Below are 12,915 nucleotides of genomic sequence, written 5' to 3'. Positions count from 1 at the left end.
GGTTAGAGCATCAGCCTGCCTGCAGACCAGAGAGGCCCAGGTTCAGTTCCCACTAAGGGCACATACCTTGGTTGTGGTTTGTTCCTGGCCCTGGTTGGGGTCGTGTGGGTGGCAACCACTCTATGTGTCTCTCTCACATCGATGTTTCTCTCTCTCTCTTCCTTCCTCTCTCTCCCTCCCGCTCTATCAGAAAATAAATGCAAAAAATGTCCTGAGGTGAGGATAAAAAATAAAATTTTTTTTAAAAAGATAATGAAATATTGTTGGGAGAGACAGTCACCCTCTGTAGTTGGACGTGTGGACAAGGCCATCTTGCTTTCATTCTGGGATAGTTTAAAGATGAAAGATATGCCCTGGCCAGTTTGGCTCAGTGGTTGGAGTGTCAGCCTGCGGATCAGAGAGTCCTGGGTTCGGTTCCTGATAGGGGCACGTACCAAAAGAAAAAAAAAGTAAAGATGAAAGATACTACAGTTTGGGGAGGAGTTGGGTCTCAATTGAAGACTTCCTGTGAGTATTTACAGAGTTTTTCATCAGCAATGAGGAAATTCCAATTGTAGGAATTTTTCAGATTACATTTCCAAGGTAAATGGTACTCTAGAAGGAGTCCAACAATGCCAACTATTGAATCTTTGTAACTATGCCAAGTTCATTCATACTAATGTCCTATATACTAACCTCAGGAGTTTGGGACTTATACCCAGGGTCTTGTGAGATGTGCTGGGATTTCCAGAAGCCTAGCCAGTTGTTATTATTGCAAGCCTACAGCTACTCACAGTAAGATTTATTTGATGCATATCTAGAAATTATGAGATATTCTGAGTGTCACACAGTTAAAAGAATCCATGAATCTCTGAGCCTTGCAAGGAACCACAAGAAAGCAAGCATTTATTCCTTCAAATATATAAGCAGATTAAAATAAAAATTAACATCGCAAATGCACATTATATCAGATATTACCTCACAAATGCAAGAATTTCTAGCTATTTGACATTTCCTGTATAGCATATGTAACAAATTTGTAGTGCAGACCCTCACCTCAACAATTGTAAGTCTAAAACTTCTCGTTTTCTGTCTTTAGATTAAATTATTTTATTCAGTTTAGATGAAGCTATGTTGAAGTACAAACAAGCCTGAAATTTTAGAAGTTTAACACATATAGGTTTATATACACAGAAAAGGAGAAGGTGGTAGGAATTGAATAATGTTTTTATAAAATGAAAGAAGAATAGAAGAAAAGCTATATAGATGAATGGAGAGAGAAAGTGGAAGAAAATGTGTGGTCATGAATTAAAAGTATGGTTAATGAATATGGGGACTCTGGGTAAACAAAAAAATATGAATATGCTCAGATGAAATTCTTTATCTTGCAAAACAAGAAGTCATTTTATCATGTCTACAAAAACAATCAGCATAAGACCATGACTTTGAAATATTGCAAATATCAGAAGAACCATCTAAAATTGTTACAAGGGTTATCTCTGAGAAATGGGAGTAGGAAGAGGGAGTGGTCGGGCCAAGTGTGGCAGGAAACTTCTCATATTTCATTATAAACCTTCAATCTCTTTAAACTATGTGTATGTATTACTTCGATAAAGTTTAATTAAAAAACCTAAAGATACTTTCAGTAATTATAACATGAAAGACGCACACCTAGAGTCATGTTTTAATAAGTTTGATGGTATTCCTGGAGGGTACTTAAGTCATTTTTCAATGATTCTAAACTTTTGAAATTAGAGGTTAGTCTAATGTGAAAGAAAACTTAGAGGCAGGGGAGAAGTAAGGGAATTAAGGAATTTAAGACAAGGAGTGGGAGGTAGATGACTCTATCAATAGGCAGAAAGAGAAAACAAAAACAAGAGCACTCCTCAAAGGGCAGCTTACATTCCAGATCCTGAGTAAGTTGTTAGATGCCTTAGTAGTCTGTGTTTACATGAGATGCTTAAGTTGCAATAACGGAAACTTGGAATTATGTCCTGTATCCATGAGTATTTCAAATAGGAAGCATCTGGCATTGTATTCTGCTCCAGACTCAGTCTATAAATCCTTATTTTTATAGACCATTTCTTCTTGCACCTTCTTTAAAATTTTGTTTTATTTCATTAAATTTATTGGGGCAACATTGTTTAATGAAGTCATACAGGTTTCAAGTGTACATTTCTATCATATATGCTCTGTATATTGCATTGTGTGCCTACCACCCCAAATCAAATCATGTTCTGTCACCATATTTGGCCCCCTTTACCCTTTGCTACCCCCTACCTGACCTCTTTATTTAAAACCATCTCCACCACCACACCAGTACAACAATAAAGCCATAGAATAAATGATCATCTTTCACTCAGAGCTAGAAGAATTGGTTTTAAAAATGAATACGGAAGGGAATTTAGATATACTAAATAGAAAACTTAAAGATGGAAAGAAAGATCATTTTACAACAGACTAGATTCTCATTTATCTCAGGCGGTTTAGTTTGGGATAGAAATAGACTAATTTGTGCATTGTCCCTCAAATATAGCATTAATCAGAAACAAGAGCTTGTTTACAAGTCAGGTGTTGGACTGAAAAGTTTCCATGTGATGCTGATGTCACTAGTCTGGGACCACATTTTGAAGACCTCTAATTTGAGTCTTTGCTGTTTTCTAAAATCCCTGCTCACCATGTCCCTCATCCTCTTAGAAACATGTCACACGTGGTGAATACCTAAGAAGCTCTGCTTGGATCATGTGCTTGGGTCAAATGCTCCATGTTGTCACACAGCTCTACTGCTACTGTTTCCTTCCAAAAAGACTTTGCTTTGGGTACAACTGGTAGAATGTGTGTGATCCTCACTGAAAGCTGCCTCCAGAATGCCCTGCACGGACTGCCTTGCTTTCTTTCTGAAATCTTTCCCCATCAAGGCATAGAGGAAGGGATTGAAGCAACTATTGGCAGATGCTAGAGCAATGGACACATGGTCCCAGGATAGCAGAGCTTCCCCAAAGGGAGTCTCTGAGTCAATGAACAAAGAGAGGACTCCAATAATGTGGTATGGGGCCCAGCAGACAAGGAAGACAACCACCACCACCACGGCCACTTGGAAGGTTTTGCTTCTTGTCTTGGTGAAGCGACCCCGTCGCATTCGGAAGATAATGAGGCTGTAACAGGTCACCATGGCAATAAAGGGCAGCAGGAAACCCATCACTAGCCTAGTCATGGTTATTACCACCAGGGGTGTTGGAGGTTGATTGTCATATTCAAAGAAGTCTTCAGTATCAAACTGGTCATCTTTTGGTGGCTCAGTTGAGTATAAGGCATTGCCAGAGGAACCAGTAGAGAACAGCTCTAAATCCGCAGAGAGGAAAGCATCAGAGTTATTCAGTGGATTAATTCTGTGATCTTCAATGGGAAGGCCAGAGGAGATTGTAGAGGCCTCAACATCTGGTTTAATTACATTATAATATGAATGCTGATTAGATAATCTAGCTGAATCCACAGGGAGTGAATCTCCAGGAGGTCTTTGAAATGTCTGAGAATGGAGGAGAGTGGTAGCTGTCCGAGGATCATTTGTTTGTAAAGGGAAAGCATCTAATCTATCATCCATTTTTCCAGGCAACCAAACATTGGGGTTGTCAAGAAACTCATTTTCGAGTTGATCAAAGGTGATGTCTAAATCATTCAATGAGTTATCGGCATCAAAATTGTAACCACACATATTTTGGTTGTTTATAGTAAACATTTCTCGGTATATGAACACAGGTATACACATTACAAAAGCTGCCACCCAGATACATCCACAGATAGTGAAGGCTGCCCTCACATTGCGGTGATTCTGGCACCAGATTGGCTTGAGTACCAAAAGACAGCGGTCCAGGCTAATGGCGGTCAGCAGGAAGACGCTGGCAAACATGTTGAGGATGATGATAGAGGGAATGAGCTTGCATAGGAGCCAACCATAAGGCCAGTGTCCTTGGAGTACCAAGTGAACCAGGGAGAAGGGTAAGGAGAGGCAGCACAGGAAGTCTGCCAGCGTGAGATGGAGAAACCAAACTGTGTTCACTGTCCACTTCATCTTTAGGCCAGCCACCCACAGCACCATCCCATTGCCTGGCAATCCCAATAAGAAAGTGAGGCTGAGAATGACCATGGACAGAATTATTTTGGGTTCATTCCAGGGCTGCGAGTGTACGTCAGTTGAATTGGTCTCATCAGAGAAAGACTCCATTGTTAAACTTCTGCAAAAAGATGAACAAACGTGTTTAAAGTAATATTATCTTTTTAAAAAATAAGTATCTTAGGAATTTAATCTTCCCACATAATAATGTAGACCCGCACAGGCCCTTGTTCTGTTTCAGTTTGTATTCCTTGATTTCACATTGGATCACACAAAACATTCTGATAGACCATTTAAAATCTACTGTACCAATTTAAATGTGCATCAAAATAATATCCTCATCTGGAAGTTTATATCAATGTAAATTTCTCCTTTTTCTTGCACTCTTTTTTTTCTTTATTGATTTTAGAGAGAGAAGAAGAGAGAGGGAGACAGAGATAGAAACATCGATGAGCCCTGGCCGGTTTGGCTCAGCGGTTAGAGCGTCGGCCTGCGGTCTGGAGAGACCCGGGTTCGGTTCCCGCTAAGGGCATGTACCTCGGTTGCAGTTTGTCCCCGGCCCTGGTTGGTCGTGCGGGTGACAGCCACTCGATGTGTTTCTTTCACATTGATGTTTCTCTCTCTCTGTTCTTCTCTCTCCCTCCCACTCTACCTGAACAAAAAATGGAAAAATGTCCTCGGGCGAGGATAAAAAAAAAAAAAAAAGAAACATTGATGAGAGAGAACATTGATTCGCTGCCTCCTGCATGCCCCCCCCACTGGGGATTTGGCCCCCAACCTTGGCATATTTCCTGACCAGGAGTTGATCTGGGACCTCTCAGTCCATTGGATGACACTCAAACCACTGAGCCACACTGGCCTGGCCAATCTTTGGATCTTTTATATACTGTGTATATGTGTGTATATACACTTGTACATCTGTATATATATTTTTTGTTATGTAAAATTGAACAAAATTAGATCAATTGTGCATTTGGTGCTTAAATTTTTTAAATTGTGGTGAAATACATGTAACATAAAATTTACCATCTTAATAATTTTTCTTTTTTATACTTACTCGAGGACATTTTTCGATATTTTGTTCAGATAGACTGGGAGCGGGAGAGAGAGAGAGAGAGAGAGAAACATCGACGTGAAAGGAACACATCGAGTGGTTGCCACCCACATGACCCAACCAGGGCCAGGGACAAACTGCAACCGAGGTACGCGCCCTTAGCGGGAACCGAACCCGGGTCTCTCTGGACTGCAGGCCAACGCTCTAATCACTGCGCCAAACCAGCCAGGGCTTCTTGCACTCTTAATCTCTCATTCTCCACTGATTTCTTTCCTTACCTATTATTCCCTTTTAAAAACAAACAAATGAGTCTAATGGACAAACAAACAATAACTATTATACCAAGGGTTCCCAACTTTAAATCCATGAAAGGACTTTGAGAATCTCCCGCACCCCTCAAATAATACGGAAAAAATTTTAACTACATATTTTCATTTCCTTGAGGATGAAAGGTGCATCCATTCTCTGTACCAGATTTTCAAAGGACTCACCAGTACAGAAAAAGGTCCTAGACTCAATTACGTCTTTTAGATACAACCTTGGCTTTTCCTTTTGCTGTTCAATTTCTCAAAAGTTGCTTACTCTCTTGACATTGATTTTTCTCACCACCCATCATTTCTTTCTTGCTTATTTGTTTTATATTGAATATAACAAAAATAATAGTTTTATTGTTACAGAAGGAGAAAACATATATGAAAAAAAATTGGAAAATGTAGACAAGTATAACAAAATAAAAACATCATATTCTACCAGTTATTAATTACTACTTTAACATCTTAATTTACAACTTTTGGATCTTTTTTCCCTTCATATTTATTTTATTTTTTAGAGAAAGAGGAAGGTAGAGAGAGAGAGAGAGAGAAACATCAATGTAAGAGAGATAAATCGATTGGCTGCCTCCTGCACACTCCCTACTGGAGATCAAGCCCCCAACCTTGGCATATTCCCTGACCAGGAGTTGACCTGGGACCTCTCAGTCCATAGGATGACACTCAATCCACTGAGCCACACTGGCCTGGCCAATCTTTGGATCTTCTATATGCAATATATATATGTGTGTATATACACTTGTATATATATTTTTGTTATGTAAAATTGAACAAAATTAGATCAAATGTGCATTTGGTGCTTAAATTTTTAAAATTGTGGTGAAATACATGTAACATAAAATTTACCATCTTAATAATTTTTCTTTTTTATCCTTACTTGAGGACATTTTTCGATATTTTGTTCAGATAGAGTGGGAGGGAGAGAGAGAGAGAGGGAGAGAAATATCGACATGGAAGGGACACGTCGAGTGGTTGCCACCCACACGACCCAACCAGGGCCGGGGACAAACTGCAACCGAGGTACGTGCCCTTAGCGGGAACCAAACCCAGGTCTCTCTAGACTGCAGGCCTACGCTCTAACCGCTGAGCCAAACCTGCCAGGGCTACCATCTTAATAATTTTTAAGTATATAGTTCAGTAGTGTTAAATATATTCACATTATTGTACAAAATCCTGGACTTTTTCACATTGCAAAACTGAAACTCTTTACCTCTTCGATATTCCCTTCCTCTCTCTCCTTCAGCCTCTGGCAACCCCCATTCTATTTTCTGTTTCCATGCAACTGACGATGTACAGGTAGAATCATATAACATTCAGCCTTTTTGTCTCTAACTTATTTCACTTAGCATAATGTCCTTAAGATTCATTCATGTTGTAGCATGTGTCAGAATTTTCTTCACTAGTAAGACTAAATAATATTCCGTTGTATATAAAAGGCCACATTTTGTTTATCCATTCATCTGTCAATGGACTTTTTAAAAAAAAATATTTTTTCTTTATTGGTTTTTAGGGAGAGAGAGAGAGAGATGGAAACATCAATGAGAGAGAATATCGATTGGCCACCTTCTGCATGCCGGGCACTGGGGATTGGGCCCACAACCTGGACATGTGCCCTGACCAGGAATTGAACTGGTGACCTCTTGGTGCATGGGTCAATGCTCAACCACTGAGCCACACTGGCTGGGCTGTCAGTGGACTTTTGAGTTGCTTCCACCTTTTAGCTATTGTGAATAATGCTGCTATGAATGTGGGTGTAAATGCATATTGTTTTATAAACTGATCTCTTTTTTTTCAGTCTTGTCTCCACAATATACAGTATAATTGTACCTTAAAGAATACTCAATCTTTACTCAATTCTTCCAACTGTCCCAGAAATTTTTTTTATAGCTGATTTGCCCACAATTATATCCAATCTAGGATCACACTTGCATCAGGATGTTATGTTTCTTAAGTGTCTTAATTTAGTCTAGCTTTTCTTCTTCAAAGATACTGGCTTGTTCTGGAGTCTGTTGTTCTTATCACTCCTCAACCCTGTGTAAATTGTCTTCTGCTCCTATCACTTCACTAAAATTACCTCTAAATAACAAATACAAGCATCTTTTTTTCTGTCTCCATCCTCCAGAATATATTATGTATCATTTGATAGCTTAACTCCTTAACACTCTCTTTTCTTGGCCTCTGTGACATTACTCTCCCCTAATTCTGAACATTCCTAAAAATGTACCCTACTTTATTCTTTTCCTAAACAGCTCACTATTTCATGTTAATGGTATTTTCTGTAGCTTGGCTAATGCAATTTACTTCTATCTGCAATTATGTCTTTTACACTAACCTCCTCTTTCCCCCACCTTTAATCTCTACCTATTAAAATCCTAGTGATTTTTCAAGAATTTCTCCTTTCATATTCAGTTCAAATATTAAATTTTTCTTGTAACTTCCTCTAATAATCCCAATCAGAAATTACTTCTTCAGATTCTTAAATCTGTCTGTGTGTGTGTGTGTGTGTGTGCACGCGTGTGGTTTGAACCTCTTTTCATACTCTCTGTGCAATGATACATTTTATCTTGCATTGTAATTATTATAGTGGCTATCCTATTTGTCATTCTGGCCTTAAATTTCATGACAGAAAAATAAATCTTGTTCCTAAAAGCTTGTTCCACAGAATTTAGCACAATGCCTTATATGTCGTAAAGATTAAATATTACTTGAATGGATGGATGTTCCTTTGGAAGGTTTATTTTTTTCTTTTTTAACTGAGTTTAGAATTCTAATTTTAGCCATTTAATTCAGTAAGTATGCTGTCTCTTCTAACTTCCTTTTTGTTTTCCAGTTTCCAGTTCTTAGTGGCTAAAACAGCATTTTATGTTTCCCTTTACAGAGGCCCAAAATATTTTTGTGACTAAGAAAGAGTTCTGCTGAGTTAACCGAATGTTATCATGGGTCTTAAAAAATTAGCAGAAGTAAGAGTAACTGAGTCAACAAAAATAATAATTAGAAAAAGTTATTCTCTTTCTCTTTTCTATAGTCTTATCTACTCAAATATTCAAGTCCTGTCAGGGTCCCTTCCTGCCTTGTTGTGCATGGCAGCAACCCTGGTCCCCTGTTCTACTCTAACACGTGTATTCATGCGTAGGCCCATAAAATACTGAGAAAAAGATACAGTCATAGATTGCTAGGGTGGAAAATAAACTTAGCAATCATCTATCATTGTCTCTATTTTTATTTTGCAGTTTTTGACATTGATACTCAGCAAATTAGTTGACATTTACATATATGTAACTAGGAAGGTTCACAGATCCTAGGTCCAATGACTGTCAGGCTGATACTCTTTTCACTACAAAAAATCATATAACTGTGGTGCCGCCACTGTGAAAAACACTATAGGGTTACCTTAAAAAGTTAAAAATTGAACTCCCATTTGACCCAGTGATCCCACTTCTAGGAATATACCCTAAGAAACTTGAAACACCAATCAGAAAGAATATATGTACCCCTATGTTCATAGCAGCACTATTTACAATAGCTAAGATCTGAAAAATACCCAAGTGTCCATCAGTAGATGAGTGGATTAAAAGCTGTGGTACATGTACACAATGGAATACTATGCAGCAGTAAGAAAGAAAGATCTCTTATCATTTGAGATGGCATGAAAAGACCTGGAGAGTATCATGCTAAGCAAAACAAGCCAAGCAGAGAAAGACAAATATCACATGATCTCACTAATTTGTGGAATATAATGAACTAAACAAACTGCTGGACAAAATTAACCCAGAGACATAGAGGTGGGGTACAGAGTGACAAGCCTCAGAAGAGGGGGTTGGGGGGGGAGAGGTAAACCATAGAACTTACATACATGTATGCATGACCAATGAACATAGACAACAAAGCTGGGGATGGGCCCTGGCCAGTTTGGCTCAGCGGTTGGAGCGTCGACCTGCAGTACAGAGAGACCCGGGTTCGGTTCCCGCTAAGGGCATGTACCTCGGTTGCAGTTTGTCCCCGGCCCTGGTTGGTCGTGCGGGTGGCAACCACTCGATGTGTCCCTTCACATCGATGTTTCTCTCTCTCTCTCTTCCTCTCTCTCCCTCCTGCTCTGTCTGAACAAAAAATGCAAAAATGTCCTCGGGTGAGGATAAAAAAAAAAAAAAAGCTGGGGATGGGGCGGTGGGAAGGGGAGGAGGCTGTCAATGGGGGAAAAATGAGAAACATCTGTAACAAAAACAAATTAATAAATAAAAATAAATATAAAAAGAATAAATAATATTTTCCATAATTGAAAAAAAAGTTTTGTCAACTTTATTTTTTCAAAGAACCAACTTATGATTTCAAAAAATGTTTCTGTTTTCTATTTCATCTATTTCTTCTCTGATTTATATTATTTTTACTCTTCATTCTTTGCATTTAGATTGTTCTTTTTTTGCTTTAATAAATAAAACTTTTATAAATTCCTTTTTTTATTACAGACCTTAAAATCTAAATATTTTTAAGGAATTGATTTGTCTGAATCTTATAAATTACAATATAATTCAATTTCATACATGTTCACTTCAAAATATTTTCTAATTTCTCTTATAATGTTTTATTTCACCCACTGATTACATAGAGGTACTTTATTTTTCCAAATGTTTGTTAGCTTCTCAATGTCTTTTTGTTATTGATTTCTAATTTGTTTCTATGTGGTAACGAGACATACTTTGCAAGATTCCAGTCCATTGATATTTGTTGAGACTTGTTATATCGTCTAAGATATAGTCTGTCCTGGAGAATATTCCATGTGCATTTGAAAAAAATGTGGATCTTGCTTTTGTTGGGTGAATTATTCTATAAATGTCATATAGGTCTAGTAGATAATATTGTTCAAGTCTTCTATATCCTTGTTAATTTTCTTTATTTTTTTGTTCTATCAATTACTGAAAATGATCTATTGAATCCTCCAACTCTCATTATTAAATGTCATATTTCTCTTTTCAAAAAAAAAAAAAAAAGCCCTGGCCGGTTTGGCTCAGTGGTTAGAGCGTCGGCCTGTGGTCTGGAGAGGTTCAGTTCCTGCTAAGGGCACGTACCTCGGTTGCAGTTTGCCCCGGCCCTGGTTGGTCGTGCGGATAGCAGCCACTCGATGTGTCCCTTTCATATCGATGTTTCTCTCTCTCTCTCTTCCTCTCTCTCCCTCCCACTATATCTGTACAAAAAATGGAAAAATGTCCTTGGGTGAGGATGAAAAAAAAAAAAAAAAAGCTGTGGTATATGTACCCAATGGAATAGTATGCAGCTGTAAGAAAGAAAGATCTGTTATCCTTTGAGATGGCTTGGAAGGACCTGGAGAGTATTAAGCTAAACAAAACAAGCCAAGCAGAGAAAGACAAATATCACATGATCTCACTAATTTGTGGAATATAATGAACTAAACAAACTGCTGAACGAAATTAACCCAGAGACATAGAGGTGGGGTACAGACTGACAAGCCTCAGAGGAGGGGAGGTTGGCGGGGGAAGAGGTAAACCACAGAACTTACATGCATGTATGCATGACCAATGAACATAGACAACAAAGCTGGGAATGGGGCAGGAGGGAAGAGGAAGAGAAACATCTGTAACCAAGACAATAATAAATAAAAAATAAATTAATTAAAAAAATACTTTCCTAAACTGTACTAATAACACACTCTCCATAACACAGTGCAAGAGTGGTGGTTCAATCTCCCGTGAACTGGGTAAAATGCAGTGAACATTTAAATAAAATTTTAGAATTAATTTTGAGATGGTCCTCTTTTGGTGTACTATTTTTAGGTCAGAGAATAAGTGAAAAGTAAAACTCCCACTGCCTGTGGAATAAAGTATCCAATATTCTCCCCCCCAAAAAGAATCAAACTGAAAAGCCTTTGGTATTGTTAACAAAGGGGAAGGTACCACGAGCTGCACAAATCGAAGTATTAGAGACCAACAAGAGCAAACTTCCAATATAAAGCAATTGAGTAATCTAGCCTAAGATATTTTATTATTAAAACAAATTTTTTCTTTATTGATTTTAAAGAGAGAGAGAGATAGAAACATTGATGAGAGAGAACATCAATTGGCCGCCTCCTGCATGCTCCCCACTGGGGATTTGGCCCACAACCTGGGCATGTGCCCTGACTCTGAATCGAACCGATGACGTCTTGGTACATGGGTCAACTCTCAACCACTGAGCCGCACTGGCCAGGCTAGCCTGAGCTATTTTATTTTATTATTATTATTTTTTTATCCTCACCTGAGGACATTTTTCCATTGTTTTTTTTTTGTTCAGGCAGAGTGGGAGGGAGAGAGAGGAACAGAGAGAGAGAGAGAAACATTGACGTGAAAGGAACACATCGAGTGGCTGCCACCCACACAACCAACCAGGGCCGGGGACAAACTGCAACCGAGGTACGCGCCCTTAGCGGGAACCGAACCCGGGTCTCTCCGGACCGCAGGCCGACGCTCTAACCGCTGAGCCAAACCGGCCAGGGCTATTTTAAATATCACATAGTATTTGTCTTGAAATGAAAGTATATATAAATCAGAATTGTGAAGTCTTTCAGAACAAAATCACTTTTTACGATTCTCCAAATGTTTGGACTTAAGAATACCTCTACATTTAAGATAGAGAATTTAAAATTTTATTTTTAACACTGAATTGACTAACAGTAACTAAAGATAAGTAAAATTTGCAACTAAAATTCAACTATAATAGGAAAAGTAGATTCCAGAATCATATACTAATGATAGGGTAACAGTCAGTAGCAAGAAGGAATAAGTAACAGGATAAATAAAAATAACAGGGAAATGGGATAAGAATATATATACATATATGTATATATAAATATCTCTATATAAGATAGGCAACCAGTGACTTGAAAAACAAAACTATTGAAGAAAACTGAAATCAAAGGTCAGGAGAATCAGAGCAATCTAACAGAGGGGAAAATGACATAAAATGCACTATTAGTTCAGAATGAATATAATAAGGGCAAAGATAAATAGAATATGGAATATTTAGAAGAAGAAAGATGCACCTGGGGAGAAAACAAAGGATATGTAAGTTGGGAAGGAATAAGGGGACATAGAAGATAATGACCCTCCTTTCAATCATCATGCAGAATGAGCAAAACAAAGTAAGTGCAAGTCAACTTACCAGAAACCTGAGACAGTAGCTGAAGGCTTCAGCAGCGATCTGGAGGCCTCCAAGAGTTCTGTGTGGTCCTCACACTTAACCACAATCAAGTCATGAAGTATGTTTAGGAAATTTGCTGAGCTCTTCCTCTTTTCGTTGTGTTGATAAATTGAAACCCACATTTTTGTCTACTATTTGACTTCACAGGAAGAGTTCCAAAGTCATTTCTAAATGTATTAGATAAGAAATGTAAAAAAACAGAAGCGAGAGGGCATAGCTTTCTGCAGGACAGAGCATGGTGAGAAAGAGAATAC

The 12,915-nt window shown here is 38.3% G+C and overlaps 1 protein-coding gene across 1 annotated transcript; it reads right to left on the bottom strand.

The window, feature by feature from the left end:
* Positions 1 to 2,219: 2,219 nt before the first annotated feature.
* On the bottom strand, positions 2,220 to 12,684 carry C3AR1 (complement C3a receptor 1). Its single transcript, XM_036251382.1, has 2 exons — positions 12,623 to 12,684; positions 2,220 to 4,211 (listed from the first exon to the last, which is right to left on the bottom strand). Exon 2 carries the CDS (start codon positions 4,199 to 4,201, stop codon positions 2,750 to 2,752), a length of 1,452 nt encoding a protein of 483 aa, XP_036107275.1. The 5' UTR covers positions 4,202 to 4,211; positions 12,623 to 12,684; the 3' UTR covers positions 2,220 to 2,749.
* Positions 12,685 to 12,915: the final 231 nt, after the last annotated feature.

Source organism: Molossus molossus, unplaced genomic scaffold (assembly GCF_014108415.1).
Source record: "Molossus molossus isolate mMolMol1 unplaced genomic scaffold, mMolMol1.p scaffold_m16_p_10, whole genome shotgun sequence".
Lineage (NCBI taxonomy): Eukaryota > Metazoa > Chordata > Mammalia > Chiroptera > Molossidae > Molossus > Molossus molossus.
This window is presented reverse-complemented; position numbering and strand designations above follow the sequence as displayed.

What these genes read in the sequence shown, in the direction of transcription:
- C3AR1 (XM_036251382.1), bottom strand. Translation starts at nt 4,201, where the DNA reads ATGGAGTCTTTCTCTGATGAGACCAATTCAACTGACGTACACTCGCAG.